The sequence below is a fragment of the Indicator indicator genome, chromosome Z (assembly GCF_027791375.1).
Source record: "Indicator indicator isolate 239-I01 chromosome Z, UM_Iind_1.1, whole genome shotgun sequence".
NCBI lineage: Eukaryota > Metazoa > Chordata > Aves > Piciformes > Indicatoridae > Indicator > Indicator indicator.
The window spans coordinates 28,652,776-28,676,370 of record NC_072053.1 but is presented as its reverse complement, the minus strand read 5'-3'; the positions used below and the strand labels follow the sequence as shown (position 1 = coordinate 28,676,370).

The 23,595-nt window shown below is 40.5% G+C and overlaps 1 protein-coding gene across 1 annotated transcript in view; it reads right to left on the bottom strand.

The window, feature by feature from the left end:
• Positions 1–23,595, bottom strand: part of RAB3C (RAB3C, member RAS oncogene family) — a 129,434-nt gene that overhangs the window by 14,088 nt on the left and 91,751 nt on the right. Inside the window, exon 4 of the mRNA XM_054397851.1 lies at positions 3,123–3,247. Coding sequence (XP_054253826.1) covers positions 3,123–3,247 — 125 coding nt within the window. The remainder of the gene's footprint in view (positions 1–3,122; positions 3,248–23,595) is intronic.

The following is a 23,595-nucleotide window of genomic DNA, read 5'->3' as shown; positions in this document are numbered from 1 at the left end:
GCCAGCCCGGCCATGGAGACCAGGGAGTGTGGCCTCCCTGCTGGCAACCAGCACCAGCCTCTTGCCGTGCAAGGCGCCTAGGAGCGACCCGAAAGCCTCACAGCTAACATACAGCAGCAGCATCCCCGTACTCAGGTGGAACTCCTGTTGCTCTGTGTAATCTGGACTGTATTGCAGCCCCAGAGAGAATCCCGGTGACACTATTGTGAATCTTCATCTCGTCTCTTGGTTAACGCTGCCATCTGCCTGACTCCCGTTTTGGCAAGGGCCTGGGCGAGTCTCCCCTAGTGGTCAAGCACCACACTGCGCTGGAGAGTCTCTTTCCCAGTGCTTGTTCCGGTTTGCTTCAAATTGTTTAAATTGCTAAATATTGCCCAAATATTGTACATTCCCAATATAAATATATATTCCATCTGCAGGCTGAATCCATTAATAAGTTTTTGGCATTTTTTCATATTAATAAAAAAATCATTCATATTTTTATTAATACCTGCCTTATTGATTTTTCATAAATCATAAACGTAACAATGAGTTAAAAAATGTCTTCAAACTCTACCTTGCAAATTTATGCCTATTGCCAGATGCTTCAGTGCCTGGTTTAAATTTGAGGCAGAAATATAGTTACATTTTGAAATATAGTTACATTTTGATCTCTTTCTCCATTAAATACACTTTCTGAGCTCCTAGCAAAATGAGTAAGTATTAGAAATGCTTACAGAGGAAGATCAGATTTTAGGCATATATATAATGTGAATGGTATTTCTTCTGTTATAGAAGGTGCAATGGTTGCCATTTTGGTTTTGTTGCAAACTGTTTTAGAAACTCAGTTCCTCACAAATGTTGGGAATTTTTCTGGACATAATCTGTCGAATTTCAAGGGCTTACTTATGGTCTTTTTTAATGTATACTTTCTAGGTGTGCATTTGTACCTATATAATGCTTATTTAGACAGATGTGACCAGAAGATATGCTGTTCTGATGAAATGATTTACCAAAACAAGCAACTGTACAACTAGGAAAATTATTCAAAAATAATGTCAGTGAGTTATGAATGTATATAAGTTAAGAAGCACCAGCATGGGATGAGATCCAGTGCTGGTGGTACATTGTGAAATGCCACCATCTTTCTCTGTTTCCAATGCAGTTATTAATACCCTTTTTCCTGAACAGTTATGTAGGAATAAAGACAAAGAGATCTTAGTTACGTACAAGTTCACCAGACTGAGCCTTAACCATAGTCAGTTTTACAGATAATGACAAATCCATGCCTAGTACAGCACAGAAATTGACCCCTACTGATGCCAGGCTTTGATTTCCAACACCTCCTGAGCATGGTCTCCAGAAATCACCACATTCAAAGGAAAAAACAAACAAAAAACAATTAAAACAAAACAAAACAAAACAAAACAAAAAACCTGAGGCCAGGAAGGAGTATTATAACCATGCTCTGGGAGCTTTTCTATTAGTTTGGCCAGTGTCACCTCAAAAGCATGGTATGAAAGGATACTGCTGGTGGATAGAAGCAGAAATAATATTGATGTTCACAGCTCCTTAATTTTCTGCATAGATAACATTTGCCTCCTAGAGGGAGACTTTATGAAACATAGGATCGTATTATTCACCCTTGTGTAAATGTGCAATATGTGGAATGTTAGCAGTGACAGTTAGTGCCTTTCTGGCTTTGATTATTGGTATTGGAAATCATAACCCAAATGCTCTCAACTTGAAAATAAGTCTAATTCACCTCTTGAGCAAAATGCTTCTTTAATCTGTCCTCTCCTTTTGTTTCCTTTGCTGGTTTGTTGGTGTTTTGGTTTTAATATTTCCCCATCTAGGTTGTAGCTGCCTATAGCTATAACTATCCAAATATGTACTAATAGAGACACAAACTTAATGCTCATCATAAAGGTCTTATGTAATTCCTGTCTAAGGAGGAGCATAGTCAGTCATAAGTAAATTTGCAGATGACACCAAGTTGGGAGCAGGTGTTGATTGGTTAGAGGGCAGAAGGGCTCTGCAGAGGGACCTTGACAGGCTGGACAGATGGGCAGAGTCCAACATGATGGCTTTGAACAAGTCCAAGTGCTGGGTGCTGCACTTTGGCCACAACAACCCCATGCAGTGCTACAGGCTGGGGTTGGAGTGTCTGGAGAGCAGCCAGGCAGAAAGAGACCTGGGGATACTGGTTGACAGCCAGCTGAATATGAGCCAGCAGTGTGCCCAGGTGGCCAAGAAGGCCAATGGCATCCTGGTCTGCATCAAGAATAGTGTGACCAGCAGGAACAGGGAAGTCATTCTGCCCTGTACTCAGCACTGGTTAGGCTGCACCTTGAGTACTGTGTTCAGTTCTGGGCCCCTCAGTTTAAGAAGGACATTGAGATACTTGAACGTGTCCAGAGAAGGGCAACCAGGCTGGTGAGAGGCCACAAACCCTATGAGGAGAGGCTGAAGGAGCTGGGATTTTTTAGCCTGGAGAAGAGGAGGCTCAGGGGTGACCTCATTGCTGTCTACAACTGCCTGAAGGGAGGTTGTAGCCAGGAGGGGTTTGGTCTCTTCTCCCCTGCAACCAGTGGCAGAACAAGAGGACACAGTCTCAAGCTGCGCCAGGGGAGGTTTAGGCTTGAGGTGAGGAGGAAGTTCTTCACAGAGAGAGTTGTTAGATGTTGGAGTGTGCTGCCCAGGGAGGTGGTGGAGTCACCATGCCTGGAGGTGTTTGAGAGGGGTTTGGACGTGGCACTTGGTGACATGGATTAGTGGTCATGAGGTCTTGGGTGACAGGTTGGACTTTGATGATCCTTGAGGTCTTTTGCAACCTTATTGATTCTGATTCTGATTCTGAATAAATGTTTTATCAGATATGTTTTCCAGCACTGGTCTTGTGAGCACTTTAAGCTCACAGTCATGTCATAGCTCTGTGTAAGATCATGCCTGGACACATGTCCACTACTGACACAGAACAGTTCACACCTCAGACTGCAGACACAAAAGGGAGGTGGTGTATGACTACTCCTTTGCAGTGAACGTATCATGAACAATTTTATTACAACCACTGTAGCAACTGATGGCATTACTTTGTGCATTCTCAAAAACAATCACAAAGATTTTGTCATTTCTTTTCTTACCAAGTTGCTCTGCTAAATGTTTGCCTCTCTCTGTGAAGATTACTCGTTCGTCTTCCATGTCACATTTGTTACCAACCAAAATAACCTGGGCATTATCCCAAGAGTATGTTTTGATTTGAGTTGACCTTAAAAAAAAAAAAGAGAAAGAAGTCAAAGCAAAGCAAATTCCCCTTGAATCAATTTCAAACAGAACTGTAGCAAGACATAGGAGACAGTACTAATTTTGACATCTAGGATAACATGATTCTGTTTAAGCATTATCTGTCAGGAATTATTATTACAGAAATAATATCAATGCAGGTTTTCATTTTGTTTGTTAAAAAAAGAGTATTTTAATGTTTTCTCCTGCCGTCAATATTCCTCCTGTATTTTTAGAAAGAAGTGGTGACACTTTCTCCCACACAATTAAAACGTATTTTCATATTTTAATACAAATTTCATAATTTAAAACCAGAGCTTTGAAGCAAAATCAACAACTCATTCATTTCTTATCTTTAACCCTTTAAATCAGGACCTAAATTTATCATTCTGTCTTCCATCTGTTGGTTCTCTCCAGTACATTCCACCATAGGTCTTTTACCTACTAGGATGACAGTAATATTTATATCATGCATTAAGCCATGGATAGGACCTGAGTCTGAGTTTTGATTTACCTTCCATTTAAATTATATAACCCCTGACCATGACTACAGTTTCACTGTAGTATCTAAAGCTTTGAAACACTATGTGATCTTGAGTGCTGGTTTTGAATCAGCTTGCCCTCCAAAGCTTTCTTCTGCAACTTGAATGGGATACAGCTGATGGGCAACTTGGGAGTATATTCATAACAACTCAGCTGCTGGCCATCAACATTCTGCTATACTCAAACCTGCTCTGTAGTGAGGAAAGCCTCACATCCTGGCTTCAGGCTTAGCCAGGAATGACATTATTTGCTACCACCTTCTAACTGAGAGCAGTACCTACCCTTGAAGGTAATGAAGGGTGCAGGAAGCTTAGTCTAAGCACTTAGCCTTTGCCTTGGACTTGTGACTGTGTGACTTGTGGCTTTAGGCTCTGAGTAAAGTGCTTGGGAGGATATTAATACCTATTCTGTCCCCACATGTTCAATGGAGAGAGAAAAAGATGTAGACCATCTCTCCCTCTCTTCCCCTCCTTTCCTTTCTTCCTGATTAATACAGGATGATTAGGAAAACTGCATTGGAATAGAAACTAAACTGCTTAATTAGACATTTAGGAGTGGACACTCTGGAAGGGAATCCTGTTGTATATCAGGGCCCTAAGTCTCTGAGGTGAAAGATGAAATAACTTAAAAAACCTGTCATCTTAGTGTTTTGGAAGCTGATCCATGTAGGTGATAGTTCACTAGTGACCCCTTCTCATAACACAGCTGTTACCTCTACATATTCAGATTCCTGCTGCAAAATGTTCTGTGTGAAAAAAAGATCATAATGCCGTTTGACAACCACTTCTAATGAAAGACAGAAAATGGGTCAAATCTCTCCAGCTGGCTTTGTTTGTTGCAAGACCAGAGGCATGGACATGGGAAAAAAAGTGCTACAGCTATCATTGTAAGCCTGGATCCAATGCCATTGCCCACAGACATAAGCCAAAGCACCTTTAAGCCATGTGTGATGGGCTTGCAGCACCAGGCAGAGGAATTTAATGAGAAGAATCACACTGCCTTTAGGGTTATTCCACTTCATCATAATAACCAAAAAGAAGTTGAAATAAGCCCCAGGCATTTTGTGCTACAGATTGTTCCTTTGGACCTGTCCTCATCTTTCCGTCAAGAAATGGACACTGTAATGTTTTAAATCTGTTGTACAGTAATTGGAGTAGGTGATTGCAAGGTACTGTGACCAAAGCAGAGGTCAAACTCCCCTGTACTCTTGCATTTTAGTAAAGCTACAATTGCTCAGAGAGAAAAGGGCACCATGCATTCATTTAGGTAGAAACATTCTTTTGGTAGAAACATTCTTTTGGAACCATGCTAAGTTCTTCTGGAATTTGTGGTTAAATAAAATAGAACATTTTAGCCAGAATATATTTGTCACCATAGCAACTTTTCAAATACTAGTAGCTCAAACGTCAGAGGACATTAGTCCATTAAGGATTTAAAAGAGCATAGCTTTGAACAGTTATGAGTTCGGGGTCAATTTATTCCTCTTTTGTCTGCAGGAAAATGAAGATGTTTCAAAAGCAATATATACATTAAAAATACTAAGAAATACAGAATAATATCTGCATACACTGAAAAAGTGAAATATAAGAAATTGGTAATGAAGAAATACAACCTGGAGAAATATCGTTGCACCAGTGTAAAAAGAATTCATTTAGCCTTGCAACCATTGGCTCCAGAGCCTTACATGAGTTTGCAACCCCATTCATTCTACTGCAGCCAGACATGATTTTTCATTCTATGAACTATGAACCTGTGCATTCAAATGCCTCTCATTACCAAAGTGACTGATTTTATTCATAGACTTTTTCACCTGGTTTGTTTTATGTCTCGTCTTCTAGTTATAAAGAATTTTTTAAGCAACAAGAGATCTTGCTCTTGATAACAATTCCAAAGCCTTATGTTCTTCAAAAGACTCTATAGTGCAAAAATACAACTGACTGACTGTGAAAATCAATCAGACATATCCCCAGCAACCCCACATCAGTAGGAGCTTGGATTCAAAAAATATAATAGGCTTATCCAGTTGTTATGTTTCTTTCAGACACATATTTCCACTAATGGCTTCTACAGATTTTGATTCCCATAATTCTCCACAAAAGCCAACACACAAGTAGTTTAGAAAAGAGATTTTGCTGTTCTTTGCACACATGACCTTTCAAATGACTGAGGCTTCTGATTAATCAAAACCAGAAACCATCGTCCTTGTAAAGAACTTTAGCCTCAGAAAGACTAAAAGACATGAAAAGGCAGAACTCATATTTGTAGTAAGCTAGATAGAGCAATTCTTCTTCAGTCTCAGTGACCTGGTAGATGTCAATAGTAACTTAGTTTGTAAATCTTTCACATTCTGCAACGTTTCTGTTTTTATAATGCATAGACACCAGAGTGGCAGATTAATGCAGGAGTTCAACGATCCATTCCTTTCAGTGATCAATGCAAGACTTGTCTTCTCTTTACTACAATTCTGCCATATTCCCTGTCAGAAAAAAAACACTTGCTGAATGCTAACAAAAGGAAAGCTATTTGCTCATCTTAAAACATTTTCCACTACTGGTTCAAAATACTGTTACATCAAGAAATTTCAAAAATAGTTTTGGACTATTACACCAGTTCGGGTTATAACCAAGCATAGTGAAATGCACCTTCATGACAGAAGGGAAGGAAGCAGGAAAAGGTCTATATTGCAGTTCATTAACATTTGCGAAAAGATCAGGTATGAGCTACATTTATTCTCAGATGAGACTGTGTTTGAAGTCTATAAAAGAGTTAGTTCAGTAAAGAACTTGGTTTTATCAGGAAGACTGAAACCAACTATGAAAGCACAATACTTTCAAAGAATCAGAATATTAACCTTCACACAGCACTGTGATCTTGCACCTGTGAACATGCAACAACTTCAAGTAATTGTCCAGACAACAACAGTGAGATGTCTCTGTATGTATCCACAAAGGCACACACATAGAAGGTGAAGATCTCAGATAATATCCTGGCCCTGGCTGCTTCCAGGCCTCTCACAGGAGCCATCAGACTGACAAAGATCTACAAACTCAGAAAAGCACAGGGGCACAAAGTCAGCAGACAATACAAATTAAAGCCTCGGAAGAAGGGACACCACATCCAGGCCTCTTCCAGAGAGGCCTGTCCTAGGACAGTCTCAACCCCTCTGTCCAGGTGTGAAACTGTGGGTCAGCACTGGAGTGTTGTACATCTGGGTGCCAATAAATGGGGAGACTGGGATCCAGGTGCAGCTACTGGGGAGATCAAGTCTCAAGTGTATGTCCCCAGCTGATGGAGGGACACACAGTGGTACAAATGTCTACATAGATATATATTCTCACTAGTGGAATTCAGTGATGATCTGCCAGGGAGTGGGAGCAGGATGAAGCGGTTGGCACTGCTTGTGGGAGCATTCTGTGTGTCTATTTGTGATCTGTGTGGCTGGCCATGTATAAACATACATAGGTGTTGTACATGTGTGTGTGTTTGCACATGCCTTCAGCCTGACTAGTGGTTCGACCTGGGGCGTGGTCCAGCAGCGGCTTTGCCTCTCTCAAGCTGTCGGATACAGTGTGATATATTTTCCCCTAAGAGTTCAGAATTAATTTGGCTATGTCTGGGTAACACTGCATTACACCCTGAAGAAACTTCTACAGAAGGCAAACCTTCCATTTGTACTCAATGCATTTCAGGTTGCACCCATTGGTTGGAATAACTCAGAGCTCACTCTGAATATATATCCTGAGGATCACTTGTTAATAACTCACATCTAGAACAAACAATAAATCCTTGAACTCTACTATGTTCTCACCCAGAGACAGATATGCCCGTACAGTAAATACATCAGGAACCTTTTCTTTTTGGAAGTTATTGCTATGTTGAGTACACTTATTGATCCTCAGAGTTCTTACATCTCTCTCTATAGAATGGTGTCTTTGAAGTCCATTACTTGAACTGTTAAGGGTTACAGTGTAATCTAAGGTGGAGACTAGGTTATCTATTTTAAAACTTTTCCACTTTATTTAAGTATTTTAAGTGAGGGGGAGTGTCAGAGAAGCGGGTATGAGTTTGGAGATGTGCGCAAAGGCATTCATTGCCTCCAACTGAACTTCCTCTATTTGCAAGTGATTGTGCCGAAGGCCTGGCCACTTCTGAGCAAGAAGGCTTGCTTTCCAGCATTTTCAGGAGACATAATTTTCCACCTTCCCCAAGTCTCCATCTGATGATGTGGGATGTTATGGTACGGACCCCTCCAACCCTTAACAAATACTGGGATGATAAGGGGAGGGTCTGCCATTCCCATCTTTCCAGGGAAAGAGATAATGTCAGGAGCCCTTTTCCACCCTCCTTCTCTATGAAGAGCTCTGGCACTCTCCCCATTCAAGCTGTCTTTTCCACAGGGCAAGTCTGAGGTCACCCTCATACTACCAAGTGTCTTCTGTACCTCACTGTGTACCATAGACTCCACTCCATTCCCCATGACCTCCTTTATTACTTTCAAACTCTCAGCAGTCCTAATAAGTAGTGTGCCTTAGGAATGTCCCTGTACCTTGCAGTTTTCTTGTTTACTCTCTCTGCCCCACTCATCTTGATATATGATGAAGGTGGGTACTATATAGGATTACTAATTTTAAATGATTGCAATGCTCAATCTTGATGGCCATTTGGAAGCTGGCTCTGTACCAGCTGCTCTGCACTTGGTGCTCACACACTGCCACACAGAGAGCAGGGAGAGAGGTAGCCTGAGGCTTTCCATCTGTTCTCCAGTAAATAATCCATTGTTAGTGGAAGACAAGCCATTCAAAATGCATAACCCTATTAACCAGAAACCTCAACTCAACTTTCTCACAGGAGTTTTTAAGATAGTGCCAAGGTTAAAAATTTGAAGTACTTTGAGCAAAACAGGAAAGAAGAACCCTGGAGTACCTAAATACTAGTTTTCTGGGGGTCTTTTTGTGGCTTTTTCTTTGTTTGTTTCTGTTTTTTTTCTTTTGTTTTTGTTACCACAGTTGTACAAGTGCAACAAAAACAATTAATAATAACAGCGGTAATAAAAAATATAATAATAATATAATAATAAAAGAGGATCCTAACATTTTAGTTGAATTGATGGTAATGTGAGGGCATACAAAGTCCCATGAAACAGATTTGAGCTTTGAGAAACAGATCTGTATATTTCCTCCATTGCTGATGAGTAAGATCTGGATATTTGAAAATTTTGAACTCAAACTATTACTATTCATTTCATCATCCTGGCATGCTCCAGCTGAGGGCCACAGAAACTCAAGGACTATGGCTAATACAATTTTTTTTTAACTTTTGCATTCATGAACCCCTTTATAATTACTGAAGCAATTAATGAAAACCAATTAGTGAAATAATTATCAAAATAGAAAGCTGCAGTAGATGAATCTGTGACAGGAATGGGGAAATTGCACCTTGATCCTTCTCTTCAAGGATTTCAATCTAGTGGATGTCCTAGCCTCTCTACTTCTATTAGAACAGATGATTTGTACTGAATTTGTGATGCTTATTTTCAGTGATGGTATCAGCATCTATAGACTGCATGGGCATATTAACATATGAATGTGGGGAGGTAAAGAAGGGGAAAAAATTAACAAAATAAATTTCTTCTATTCTCATTATCACAAAACTGCAAGGGGAAAAGATCAAGGCAGCAGTGTATGTAAAAGCAAAAATGAGATATACTAACCACTTTCCTTTTCCAACAAACTGTAATATGTGAATATTGGCCAGGACTGACTGTTACTGATATGTCAGTTATTGTTTATACAATATTATGTTTTCTATTCAGATTGAAGGGCAAATGGATGGAAAAATGCCTTATGATTTTGAAATAAGCTGACATTGAAAAAGATAGAATACCAATGACTCACCATTTCCTTCTGGCAGGCTTTATCTTTGTCGTGCAGAGCAAAAGAGTGCACATCATGCTATGAAAGGGTACATGTTTAACCCTCCCTTGGAGGAAGATAAATCAGTAATGCAGAAGCTGCATGACAGGTGTGACACTAACAAATTTCTGGTTCATTTTCAGGCAGAAGGCTAGTCAAAACCCACACTATCAAGAGCATCACAGATTTTCATTGTTCTAGTAGGAATTACATCTACTTTAAGGAAAATAAATTTAGCTTTGCCAGTGAACAAAACACAAAAGCTACCTTTAACAGAAGACTGCGCTACAAGTTTCTGAGGCCCTAACTTCTTTTCAGAAAATCAAGCAGTATATTTCAGTTTTGAGAGATTGCAAAGAAAACCAAAATGAATCCAGTTCTTTTGGAGGGTAAAACTGAGGTGATCTTTAATATATGCATTTTTAAGAACATTATACAAGGAAATACAACATATGATTTTGCTAAAAGTTTAAAAAACGTCAGAGATATAAGAGCTGATACTCTGATGTTTATTCTTATGTATTTATCTCAGTGATAATCCATTACCATAACTGTAATGCAGAAATATATACTTGCTCAATAATGTCCCCTCTTGTGTGCCCTCTCGTGTGCCCTGGGTTTGCATTTAACGCAGTGCAATAAGAACCAACATGGCATTGATAACTATGGAGCTCTGTGTGGTACCTAAGTTAGGAGGTAGGCATCCCAGAGATTTATCAATCTGAATTTTCTTTCTTCCTAACCAACAATTTCTATCTGTCCTTACCTTGCATGCAAAGGTATTTTAACATTCAGAATACCTCTGCTGAGTACCTGATTGAGTTACATTCCATTTTTATTGAAATATACAAATGGTATTCTTAATAGTCCATGAATTAGCTTTGGTGCCTTTTCTGTACAAAATTGTTTCCAATAACAGTACTAAGTATCAGTTGTTCTCTGACACTAAAATGCAAACTCACTGGATAGCAATATACACTATCAAATTAATATATTGTAGGCAAAGGATGCTCATGCTCAAACTGTAATTTTTACATGTGTCCTTTTACTTGGAGTTACAATGATGGACCAGAAGGCTGCAGGGCATACTTAGTTTATATTAATCAGCTTGCAGATGACCTTAATTTTTACAACTTTGGCACAATTTCAGCATCCTGTTTTCTTCCCAGCTGTCAAATACACCTTGAAACTACTTTCCATACCAGTATAGAGGGATCTCAATTGTGCAATTAAACCTTTTTTTTTTTTTTAAGTAAGTTAGCACTATACACAGAATCCCTTCTCCCCAGTACTTCCTTTGCTCGACCTCCAATGTCCATCTCTTTAGAAGAAAAGCTCACCAGGTGAGTATTTTCCTGTAACTGCACAGCCAGCACAGCACAACACAGCTGGCACTTAAACAGCTGGCAGTAAGGCTAAGAGCAGCCTTATGCAGAGTATGGCCACGACACAGACTGTCACTCTGGAGGCATTTTTGTCATGGAGGCTGATGACAGAGTACTTGTATGCAACCTCCTAATCTAATCCTTGGCAAGGAGGACTTTGGCTGAAGGTGTACCAAATAAACAAAGGACAATTAATTCCCTGTCACAGTCAGACCTATTCCTTTCCTTTTCTAATATACTTATTTTCAAAGCTTTTTGTTCAGAAAACTTGAACAGATGTTCGCACAGACTTTGGAGAAGAGACAACAAATTCTGTGCTAGGTGTTAAGGGCAGAGAGAACTTCTAACCTACTTCCTTGTATTTTGTGTTATGATAAGACTATATAAAATACATTTCAATATTTAATCCTTATTCGCAGGAGTACAGAATTCTCTCCTACAACAAGGTTTACTTATGAGCAGAGCAACTAATGCAACACATTCTTCACAGTGGAGCACAGTAACGACCTGTGTTAATGAAGAGTTTTTGTGTTGTGTACAATGCTGCAAGCTGTGTCATACTGTGGGAAGTAATTTAGCAGTTCGCCACACAGACAAAAGGCTGTAGGCTTTCATTTTCTCCCCACAGAGAAACTCACCATTAGATTATCATCCTTCAAAGCTTCTAATACACATGCATAGATAGCACATAGAATCATAAAAAATTAGAGCTTGAAAGGAGATGGAAAAATGTATTTAAGGGAAAACAATATTCATAGGAACAACGAAAGGCGAAATACAGTCTGCACTTGCATGTCTTTTGACCATCCCCAAGGTTCCATGTTCCAGATGCTTCCAAATAAATGATTCTGTTTATCACCAATTTATGTTGATTGCACAGACTGTCACTGGAACTCTTGAGTAATGATGCTAATCAATACAGCTGATCCTACTCTGGTATTTGAAAACTGGCAAACAAGGGAGTACTGAAGTAATTTACTAAAGCATCTGCTTGAGTATATGACACTTCTAAGTAAATGGACAATTTGTCATTTTGTATTCATATATGACAGAATGGTAGGGGCTGGAAAGGACCTCTGGAGACCATCTAGTCCATTACATATATAAGATATAGGTGTCCTTACATTTGCTATCCTTCTTACTCACAGTGATGTGCTTTAGATACTTATTTTCTTTAAGCAATCACACAATACTGATGCTGAGCAAGTCCCTGCTGTCCTACATGCTTATATCTAATACTTTCATCTTCACCCTGTCAGCAACAGTCTGGGCTGTTCTACTCTACCAAAGAACCTTTCTACCACTTCTGGGGTTACCTATTAGCCTCTCACTTCTGTAATAGTAACAGAACTGATATAAATTCCATCACAATTTTGTCTTTAAAAGTATTGATTATCTTCTGGAAGCAGATCAAAGAAAGTATACTTGAACCCTAGGCATAAAAATATGATTCCATCATTTTGCTCTTGTACCAGTATGTCTTTGGAAGTATTTTCCCGGTGTGGCTGTTCATTTGCATGCACAAGAGACCCGAGGTCTGAAATTCTGAGTTAGAACACATGTGGCCTAGTTTTGATCTGAACACTTGGGCTTTGCTCTTTTTTTTTTTCCACAGACCCCTGAAACTGATAAAAATACATTTTGTGAGGGATGCAAGGAGCTAGAGACAACAGTAAAAGCCATTTCAATGTCTCTTGCCTGGCACTGGATCGTCTTGCTGACTCATCCTCCAAGCAAGTAAACTGCAGGTTTATTTCTGCTGACTCACAGAGGATGACACGAGGCATTAGACTTTAGATTTTATTTCTAGGATTACAATGAAAGCATGAAAAAAGTTGTTGTTATGGGTTGAAAATTCCCCTCCTAACATTAAATTTGCCAGACCAGCTCCGTTGGAAGGAAATGAAAGCTGTATTTACAAGCAAAACTACACTCTACAATGGAATGCAATGAATATGTACAAAATACACAATACTTACATGTATTTACAATTAATAAACAGCACAAGGACCCCTCTGGCCAAAGACCAGGGGAAGCTAATAGATTCTCCCTTCCCTGCCTCCTCTCCTACCCACCCTACACAAAAACGACAAGAGACAAAAGCAGAGAAGTTAATACCAGGCACAACAGGGGCAGTGCAGCCAAGGTCAAGCAGAGGCAAGTTATTCTCTCCCCGAGTGAAGAAGTGAGAAGGAGAGAGGTTGTTTCAGTACAACTATTTTAAGTCCCTTATCTCTTCCAATGGGATTGTTTAGAACTATCATTATTTTCCTTTTTACAGCCAATAGTGATTTATTTACATTTTTACCACTTTCTGTTCAAGATCTGTGAAACTTTTTAAAGGCATAGCCTAAAACTACCACAGTTGTAAAGAACTGAAAAAGTTGCATATTCATTCAGAATGCCAATAGTGTTTGCTATGTGATTATACTCACACGTATATATATGTGTATTTATATACATGTATATACACACACAATATAGATATATATCACATATGAAATACATATATATTTGCAATTCTAGCCCCACCTATTATGTATTGGAATTTTGTTCCCCATAACAATTCTGAAAATAAAAATATAATGTTTTTTTCTGATCCCAGAAACCATATTTAAATGCAAATCCAGGTGGAAGCTGTCAGCAATGTATGAACACATCTTTTTAGTAAAAAACTTAGATGTTAGATTTAAAACTGTCTAACACTTTTGAAAACTGAACATAGTGGCATTTCAATATGAAACATCCTCCCCTCTGGGGAGGGACTTTTTAGGCTTTATTCCATTCCCCCTAGTCCTAGTGATAGTGATAGGACTAGGGGGAATGGAATAAAGCTGGAGGTGGGGAGATTGAGGCTGGACGTGAGGAAGAAGTTCTTCCCCATGAGAGTGGTGAGAGCCTGGAATGGGTGGTCCAGGGAGGTGGTTGAGGCCCCATCCCTGGAGATGTTTAAGGCCAGGCTGAATGAGGCTCTGGCCAGCCTGATCTAGTGTGAGGTGTCCCTGGCCATGGCAGGGGGGTTGGAACTAGATGATCCTTGTGGTGCCTTCCAACCCTGACTGATTCTATGATTCTTCTAGGGCTCATGATGAACCTTCATAAATTAAAGTTTATCTCACTTTTCCTGTGAGCACTTCAAAACATACTGTCCAAGCCATGTTAGCTAACACATTTTTTAAGATTATAGCTTCTCTCTGGTAATAAGAAGTGTTTAATATGGTCTTATTGACACTTTGTCACTCACATCAGTGGGTAGGGACGCCTCTTGGGAGGACGTAACTGTGTACATGAAACAGGTGCTTGGGTAGACAGTAATTGTTGAATGGAAATCTTATGGGGGAAAAGATCACAAAATCAAAAGTTCATCAGTTAAATCACGCTGTTTCCCCTGAGTAGCACAGGGAAGCAATGGATTGCAAAAATGAGAGAATAAAACATATCCTATGCACTGTCCCAGAAAGGATTGCAAACAAATAAGTGGCCAAACTTGGACAGCGAGTTTTTATAAAGCATGGAGTACCAGAAAGTGTTTCCAATGAACTTGGAAGTATATTAACAAAAACTGCATTTTGCCCAGGAATGTAATAAACTATCCTGTTTGTGTGTATTACAGAGCTGCAGAAGGGTTACTGTCTGAAGCAAGACAGTACCATCTCCTGCTATCTCCTTTCCCCCTTTCCTTTACAGTCTCCACCATATGATCTCTCTCTCAGGAGCAGAGGAACCCTTCTCCTGCATCTCTGAGGTGGACAGAGTATTATTATTCTCCCATTCCTGCATACATTTTCAGACTAAACCAAGCATCCATGTTTATTAGGCTGAGCAGAGAAGCAATGCCAATGTGACACTCTTTTGTCACACGGAAATGCTATGGATACCATCCTGTCCCTTAAGTGAGTTACATTTTCCTCATCATTAAACAGAGTAGAAACCCCAGCCTGGAGACAGCACAGTGGGTGCAGAGAATTACACTTTCCACAGACCAGGTGTTAGGGACTCAGACTTAATTAAGAAAAATGAGATTCTGTGGATCACTTAAAATCAGCAAGAATTCCTTGTGAGAATCCTAAATGCTGCAGCAATTAGCTCTGTACAAACCACTTAACTATGTCCAGAATGAGCTGTAAAATACGCAGTAAACACACTCAAATGTAATTACATGTATTTAAAGAGAAGGCAAGCTTTCTTTTTTTTTTTTCAAAGCACAGAACTAACCCAACTGTCACAAAACAGACCCAAAAAAAAAAAAAAGAAAAAAAAAAACAGAAGAAAAAACCCCAGAATATACTGAGGTTAGAAACCTTATTTCTTCCCTTGAGTTTATTTCAGCTATATCAAGTCTGTGATCACTGCTCAAGATACAGTAACTCTGCTCCTTGGTTCTGAAGATATAGTTTTCTATGCAGAAGCTCAGCATTCATTATTTTCTTAAAAAGGTAGAACACCAGTCATTCTCATTGTTAAAACTCCTGACAACAAAAGGTAAAAGCAATGCTACTGCTTGCATACAGAAGGAATCAGAAGCTCAGGTGCTACTAATAGTCTCACTCACTGCAGCTGCCTATTAGAAAGTACATGGGAAAGAGAATTCCTCATCTGACCTCTGGAAATGACACCACATTGAATTGTGAGTGTATCTGGAAGATAACTATATTTCCCTATTCTGATTATCAGAGATAGGAAAAACTAAAAGGGGAGAGTGATGTATCCCAGGGATCAGTACTGGGCCCAGTTGTATTCAACGTTTTTACTGGATGAGTTGGATGTGGGGATCGAGTCTACCATTAGTAAATTCATGGATGACACCAAGTTTGGGGGGGAGTGTTGATCTGCTGGAAGGTAGGAAGACACTTCAGAGAGACCTGGACTGGCTGGGTCGATGGGCTGAGGCCAATGGTAAGAGGCCAAGTGCAGGGTCCTACTCTTTGGCCACAACAACCCTATGCAGCGCTACAGACTGGGGGATGAGTGGCTGGAGGGCAGCCTGGTAGAGAGGGACCTGGCAGTGCTGGTTGACAGAAACATCACCTAGCCCTTTTTGTCTTAGCAATGTGTGCTTCTGTGGACTCATTTTACCCTGCAGGCAACAGAGCTTCAGGTCAGAGTCACAAACATAATTTAAGAGCTTAGTTCCTAGCTCTGACAGATTTTATTATGGTCTGGGTGTTGATTATTTTTTTCAAGATTTGCCCAGGACACCTGTCCTGGTTTGAGTTAGAACAGAGCTAATTCTGTTCAGTGATTTTAGCTAAGTCTCTTCCAAGTAACAGCAATTTTTGAAACTGACAGCATGTTTCCATGACAGTGTCTTCTTGTAGTGATAACGTTTCTAGTTAGTACCATGGTATGCATGGCAAGTTCACTGCTAAATCTTGTGTACTGTGTTGGGGGCTGCAGAATAAAAGGCCACACCTCTGGTGAGGAGTGGACAGGACAGGTGACTCTAAATTGACCAACTAGGTATTTCATTGCACATAGGTCATATTCAGTATAATGCTGAGAGATCACAAGGGTCAACTCTCCCGTGGCCAGCATCTGAGAAGGACTCTATCCATCCTGCCTTTAATTACAGTCTCCATGCTCCTGAATCTAGTTCCATAATCCAGCTCCTGAATCTAGTTCCTGGCTGCTGCTGAGTCCAGTCTGAAACTTCCCCACTGACCGCACACAGCAACAGTGATGATGGTTACTAATTACCATCTGGGGTGTTGGGTTCCCTATTGGTTTTGTATGTATTTCATTTTATTGCTATTACTTTAATTAAAGGTGTTTCAATTTTGTTTTACAGCCCATAAATCTCTCCCCCTATTCCCTTTGTCTTCCACTTTGGAAGGGATGGAGTTCATGGAATCATAGAATCAACAAGGTTGGAAGATATCTCAGAGATCATCAAGTCCAATTGTTACCTAATACCTAACACCTCCTGACAACTAAATCATGGATCCAATCTTTTTTTGAACACCTCCAGGGACGGTGACTCCACCACCTCCTTGGGCAGCCCATTCCAATGAACTTTCTCCTCACATTGAGTTTGAGACTGTGTCTTCTTGTCTTCTTGTTGCTGGTTGCCTGGGAGAAGAGACCAACCCCCTCCTGGCTACAACCTCCTTTCAGGTAGTTGTAGGCAGCAATGAGGTCTCCCCAGAGCCCCTTCTTCTCCAGGCTAAACAACCCCAGCTCCCTCAACCTCTCCTCATAGGGCTTGTGCTCCAGACCTCTCACCAGCCTCGTTGCCCTTCTCTGGACATGTTCAAGTATCTCAATGTCCTTCTTACACTGAGGAGCCCAGAACTGGACACAGTACTCAAGGTGTGGTCTAACCAGTGGTGAGTTCAGGGGCACACTGACTTCCCTGCTCCTGCTGGCCACACTATGCCTGATGCAGGCCAGGATGCCATTGGCCTTCTTGGCCACCTGGGCACACTGCTGGCTCATGTTCAGGCGGCTGTCAACCAGTACCCCCAGGTCCCTTTCCACCTGGCTGCTCTCCAGCCACTCTGACCCCAGCCTGTAGCACTGCATGGGTTTGTTGTGGCCAAAGTGCAGCACCCAGCACTTGGACTTGTTGCATGCCATCCTGTTGGACTCTGCCCAACTGTCCAGCCTGTCAAGGTCCCTCTGCAGAGCCCTCCTACCCTCCAACAGAGGGTTAATAATATCTTTTATTGTTTAGTGGCTGGCTGAAACATTATCTCAAGATTGTTATCTAACATGAGAACTTTATTAACAGCCCTGTTCACAGACAGCAATTGTCTTCTGTAAGTAGGATTTTGTACTATGGATTATGGATTCACAGACTGGAGAACTGCTAGTGGGAACCATCAAGTGGTAAAAAGATGTCAGTGCTATTCTATTAATAAAAAAATATTTAAAAAAAATAAAAAAAGAGAAATAGTGAGCAGGTGATTCAGTGTCATCAGGGCTTGTGTTCAAAGGCATACACGATGACTACCTCTCACATAGTCCATAGAAAGTAATGTATTCAATCCAAGGTCACCCTGAAGCACAGATGTGGGAGGTTTGGGAAGGGAAGCAGAATGAACTGCAGTGCAATTGAACTGCTCTCTTTTCTTGAGGGCAACTGAGTCCTTGGGGAACATGCAGAGACCATCCAGAGAAACAGGGTTTGTCCTATGGACCTAGTGCTTTCCCTGGCAGTCCTATGAACTCCAGGTGACCATCAACAGCTTCAGTCTTCAACACAGAAGTCAAGAAGAAAACACAGACTAAAAGGTTTTACTCTATATTCTCTTTTCCCATTTGTCACAGCAGTGCTGAGCATATTAGTAATTTCATTAAAAAAAAATTAACTTCTGCCCTCTGGACATCTGTCAGGGTAAGAACGTTGAATGGAGGAGAGAATGTGACTGAGAAAGAAATTACAAGTTATTTGAAAACAGTCCTAACTGGTAAAGTAGGGTATTCATGAACAGATGCTAACGTTTGTGAAATATGATCTCTGAAGGGTGTGTTTAAGCAATTTAGAACAAAAAATTAAAAATAGAGATCACTGAAAGTGACACAAAGGCTTCTACTTATTTGTTGCAAATTGTATGTTACGCATTGATATATCATGCATGAATGAGTGAGAGAAAAACAAATCACTCTAATCTTACTAAAGCCAGAACAAATACGCTATATTTTTGTTAATATAATATTATTACTAAATCAGAAAATCTCTCCTCCTTCTCCTCAATTTTGCCTTGAAGGCTTTTCTAAAATTGCACAGCATTGGAAAGCCCTCATTGGATTCTAAACAATGGCTGCTTAATGATGAATAATCAGTATTAAACAAAAAGAGATGTCTAAGGACAAAGGCTATAAATCCTTAATACAATCAAAACTCAGCTTGCTGATTCACTTTCCACTTAGTCATGCAGAGCAAAAATAAATATTTAAAAGCAAGACAAATTAGAATATGCTTTCAGTCAGTGTGAAAAATCACCTTGAATATAAAAAACTCACCTGAAGAGAAGAGATGTATGAGAAGGAGATAGCTGCTACACTGCACACTGAAAAGAAGTTGGGCCTATAGCATACATAAGCAATATGCACAAAGCCATCTTTGGCTTCTTTCAGAAGAGAGGCAGGGGTGCTGCAGGAAGATACCACAGAATCCTTATATGGAAAGAAGACAGTGTGGTGCAGCATGCAAAGCAGGATGAATTAAATGTGCTGATTAAATGAACAGCTTGCTTTTTGTACTTGAGTGAAGTTCAAAGCATTATGGCCAACCATTTTAAGTATACCTAGCAATCAAATAAATTACTTATGTTAGATAACCTCCATGCAGGGAAACAATAGGCAATGTAGAATTCATCTCTGGCTGTCATCTTTGTTTAGGACTTAAAAAAGAAAACCAAACCAAACCAAACCTCACCCCCCCACACCCTTTTGACCTTTTTAATGCAGTTATAAATGCTGAAGGATGATGGAGAGACTCTCCACTATAACACTGCAGAAAGAAGGTGACCCCTGAAAAACTGTGCAAACAGGTTTCCTCAGAATCGTACCTCAGGCATGCTGTATGAAATTCCTTGTGTGCATATCTTTAGGTAAGGAATTTGTGGTAAAATAGTCTATGTTGCTTGCCCTGTTAGATGGATGTCTCTAAGCAGCTGGGCTCTAATCCTGACTGTAACAGCCTTACTGCTGACTGTATTTCCATAGCAGAGAGTAAGGTGACAGAGGAGGTCCTGAAGAGTCACTGTGAAGAGCAAGAGAACTGACGCTTTTGAATAGCAAGGAAAAAGGAAAAGAAAACACACTCCAACTTTTCATTCTCAGACGGAGGACAAGAGGAAGTATTTTTGCTTGTAACCTGAAGTATTTCATGATATAACACCTCAAAGCTGATGACAACAATTTTCAGAGAAAGGATATCTGAAAATATGAAATTTGGAATCGTGCTGTCCTGACCTTTTTGAGTGCTGATTTTTACTAAACCAGGTTGATTGCTCAAGTGCCTTCAGAGGTACTTACAAGTCTGTTCTGGGACGGTCAACTAGAACAGCCACAGGATGCTTAGAGCTCTTGACCTCTCACGGATCCACCAAATGGATGACAACACTAAATGTCCCTCTTTCTGAGTGTGCTCACAAGCCACAGCAGAGTTGCAAGTGTCTTGTTTTCAATGCTTCTTCAGTGTCTCCAGTACAGTGTGTGGTAATTGGATATCAGACATCCACACATTTGGCCTTGAGGTGATCTTGACATGATCTAGCTCATTCTTTCAGTAACAAAGAAAACAAATGAATGAAAGCTACTGTTCTTTGTCTCAAATTCCAGATTACTGCTTCTGGCTGGAGTACTTCTGTAAAAATCCCTCACATTTCCTGTGTTTCATGATGCCAACAAACCTCACCTGTGCTTTACTGATAAACCTAGCTGAGACGGCCAATGTGTTTCATTATTCTAATAGTAACCTTCATCCATTCTCCCAAGCTGTTCTTTCCAGAAAGCAGTATGATGTTATTCCTCTCTGCTGAAAATCAACCTGTGTAGTGATGTCTCTGTTTAATGACTAGCTAGCTGGGATGCCATGAATGAAGTTATTAAGATAATTACATTATACTAATTCCCACTGTTTGGATCATAATCTGTGTTTGTTTTGCTTTATATCCTTATTCTTTATGCTTCTGCTTTACTCATACTTTTCTGGTCAGCAATTTTTATTTATTCTTTAAAAAAGAAATCTGCTGGATTAACAAAGTGGTATTATATACACTCCCTCAGATTTGACAATAACAAAGAGATCTGCAAACACTGAAGGATAAGCCCAAAGACTAAGCCAGGCAGCCGGTCAGAGCAAAGCACACGGAATTACAATATAGTATTAGCCTGTAGCTGTCTCATTCTTGGGGCCAAAGCAGAGCCAAGTTGCAAGTGCATGGCTTCCTGTTTCTTTCATTCTGCAAAACAGAGATTACTGAGCAAAATATCCACTGCTCCACATATATCCTGTAACTGTAAATGTGTAAACGTATGGATTTTCATAATTCATAGATTCATAGAATGGTTCAGGTTGGAATGGACTTTGAAGATCATCTAGTTCAAACCCCCACTGCCATGGAGAGGGACACCTTCTACAGGCAGGGACACATTCCACTAGACCAGATTGCTCAAATCCTCATCCATCCTGGCCTGGAATGCCTTCAGGTAGGGGGCATCCATGACCTCCCTCAGCAAGCTATTCCAATGTCTCACTACCCTTACTGTAAAGAATTTCTTCTTAAAATTCAGTCTAAATCTACTCTCCTCAAGCTTCAATCCATTCCCTCTTGTCCTATCACTACAAGCCCTCGTATGAAGACCCTTTCTGGCTTTCTTGTAGGCCTCCTTCAGGTACTGGAAGGCTGCTCTAAGGTCTCTCTGAAATCTTGTTTTCTCCAGGCTGAACAGCCCCAATTGTTGCAGCCTGTCTCCATAGGGGAGGTTCTCCAGCCCTCTGATTATCTTTGTGGTCCTCCTCTGGACCCGCTCCAGCAGTTTGATGTCCCTCTTATGCTGGAGGCACCAGAACTGGATGCAGCACTCAAGGTGGGGTCTCACAAGAGTATCACCTCCTGTGCTCTGCTAGTCACAGTTCTTTTGATATAGCCCAAGGTATGTTTGGCCTTCTGGGCTGCAAGCACACATTGTCAGCTCATGTTGCATTTTTGGCCAACTGATACTCCCAAGTCCTTCTCAAGACTGCTCTCAAGCCACTCCTCAGGCAATCTATATTTGTGCTTGGGACTGACCTGATCCAGGTGTAGGACCTTGCACTTGGCTTTGTTGAACTTCATTGGGTTGACTTGGGCCCACCTCTCAATCAAGCCTGTCCAAGCGCCTCTGGATGGCACCCCTTCCCTTCAGCATGTCAAGTGGACCACAGTTTGGTGTCATCCACAAACCTGCACTCAATTCCACTGTCCATATCACTGACAATGATGTTAAACAACACTGGTCCCAGTACCAACCCCTGAGGGACACGACTTGAAGAGTAGTTACCTATAGCTGAGACAGGGAAAGTAATACAGGAACTACTGACCTGTCAGTCTCACCTCTGTGCCTGGCAAGATCATGGAACAAATCATCCTAGAAGCCATGCTAAGGCATATGGAGGACAGGGAGGTGATTCAACACAGCCAGCATGGCTTCACCAATGGTAAGTCCTGCCTAACAACCTAGTGGCCTTCTGTGATAGAGTGATTACATCAATGAACAAGGGAACAGCTAGGGATGTCATCTGTCTGGACTTCTGTAAAGCCTTTGACACAATGACCTGAAACATCTTTTTCGCTAGGTTGGAGAGATATGGATTTGATGGGTGGACTGTTTGGTGGATAAGGTATTAGTTAGTCACATTCAGAAGGAAGTGGTTCAAAATCCAGATGGAAATCTGTGGGTGACAAGTGCCGTCCATCAGGGGTCCATAGTGGGATCAATGCTATTTAATGTCACCATCAATGATGCAGAGAGTGGGATCAAGTGCACCCTCAGCAAGTTTGCAGGTCACACTAAGCATTCAGGGTCAGAGTGAATGGGACTCTGAGCAGCCTGATCTCATCCCTGCTCACTGCAGAGGGGTTAGACATGAATACCTTTAAAGGTCCCTTCCAACCTAAAGCATGGCATGATTCTATGTCAGGCTGTTGCAGCAGTAAACACAAGTCATTCAGTGTAGTACAAGCACTAAGTGTCATCACAGAAAAAAAAATAATAGAAGGCACATGACAAAGAAGGAGAGAAATCCAGCATTTCATTTGGTGAAAAAAGAGCAGGAATGGCTCCAAATTTTGTGAAACAGTAGAAATAACATTTTGAAAGACAAGGTACAATAAAAATATATGGACAAATCTGTGTTAGGATAGTGAGGATGGAAGATGACTGAAAAATGTATGCAGGAGTAAAAGATTCTAAATGAATGGATGGAGTCATGACTATTAAAATTTAGTGATGATAAATTTAAAACCTGCACATAATCTGTACTACTCATCCTCTCTAATAAAATCTAAATTACTGACAATCACTTAGGGAAAACCTTAAGTGCCATGGCAAGCTGCTTAATGAAAACCAGTACTCAATATGCTGCAATGTAGCAAAATCCTGGCTACATGCATAAAATGTCTGAGGAGAATATAAAAAAATGTCTTCTTACCCAAGGCAATTCACCAAATGTAGGGGTTTGTAGGCAGGGTTCTTTTAATTTTTTATTTTACTTTTTTATTAGTTTTTGTAGGAGAGCATCATAGAAATCTTTGATGTGGTTTTCTTACACACCAAAAGTGTGCTCAAAGCTGAGGTCATCATAGAAATTAAAAGGGAAGCAGTAATTTTTCTCAGTGTTCCCAAATCTCATAAAACCAGCCTGTTCCCCAAAGAAATCCCTGCACAAAGAACTCCCTGCATCTTGGAGGAGCACATTTCCTTTTTGGTTTTTTTTACCCCCTTGGCTGTTTCTCTGCATTCTGCCTTTAAATATATAGAATAGGCTTCACCTTACCTAACCT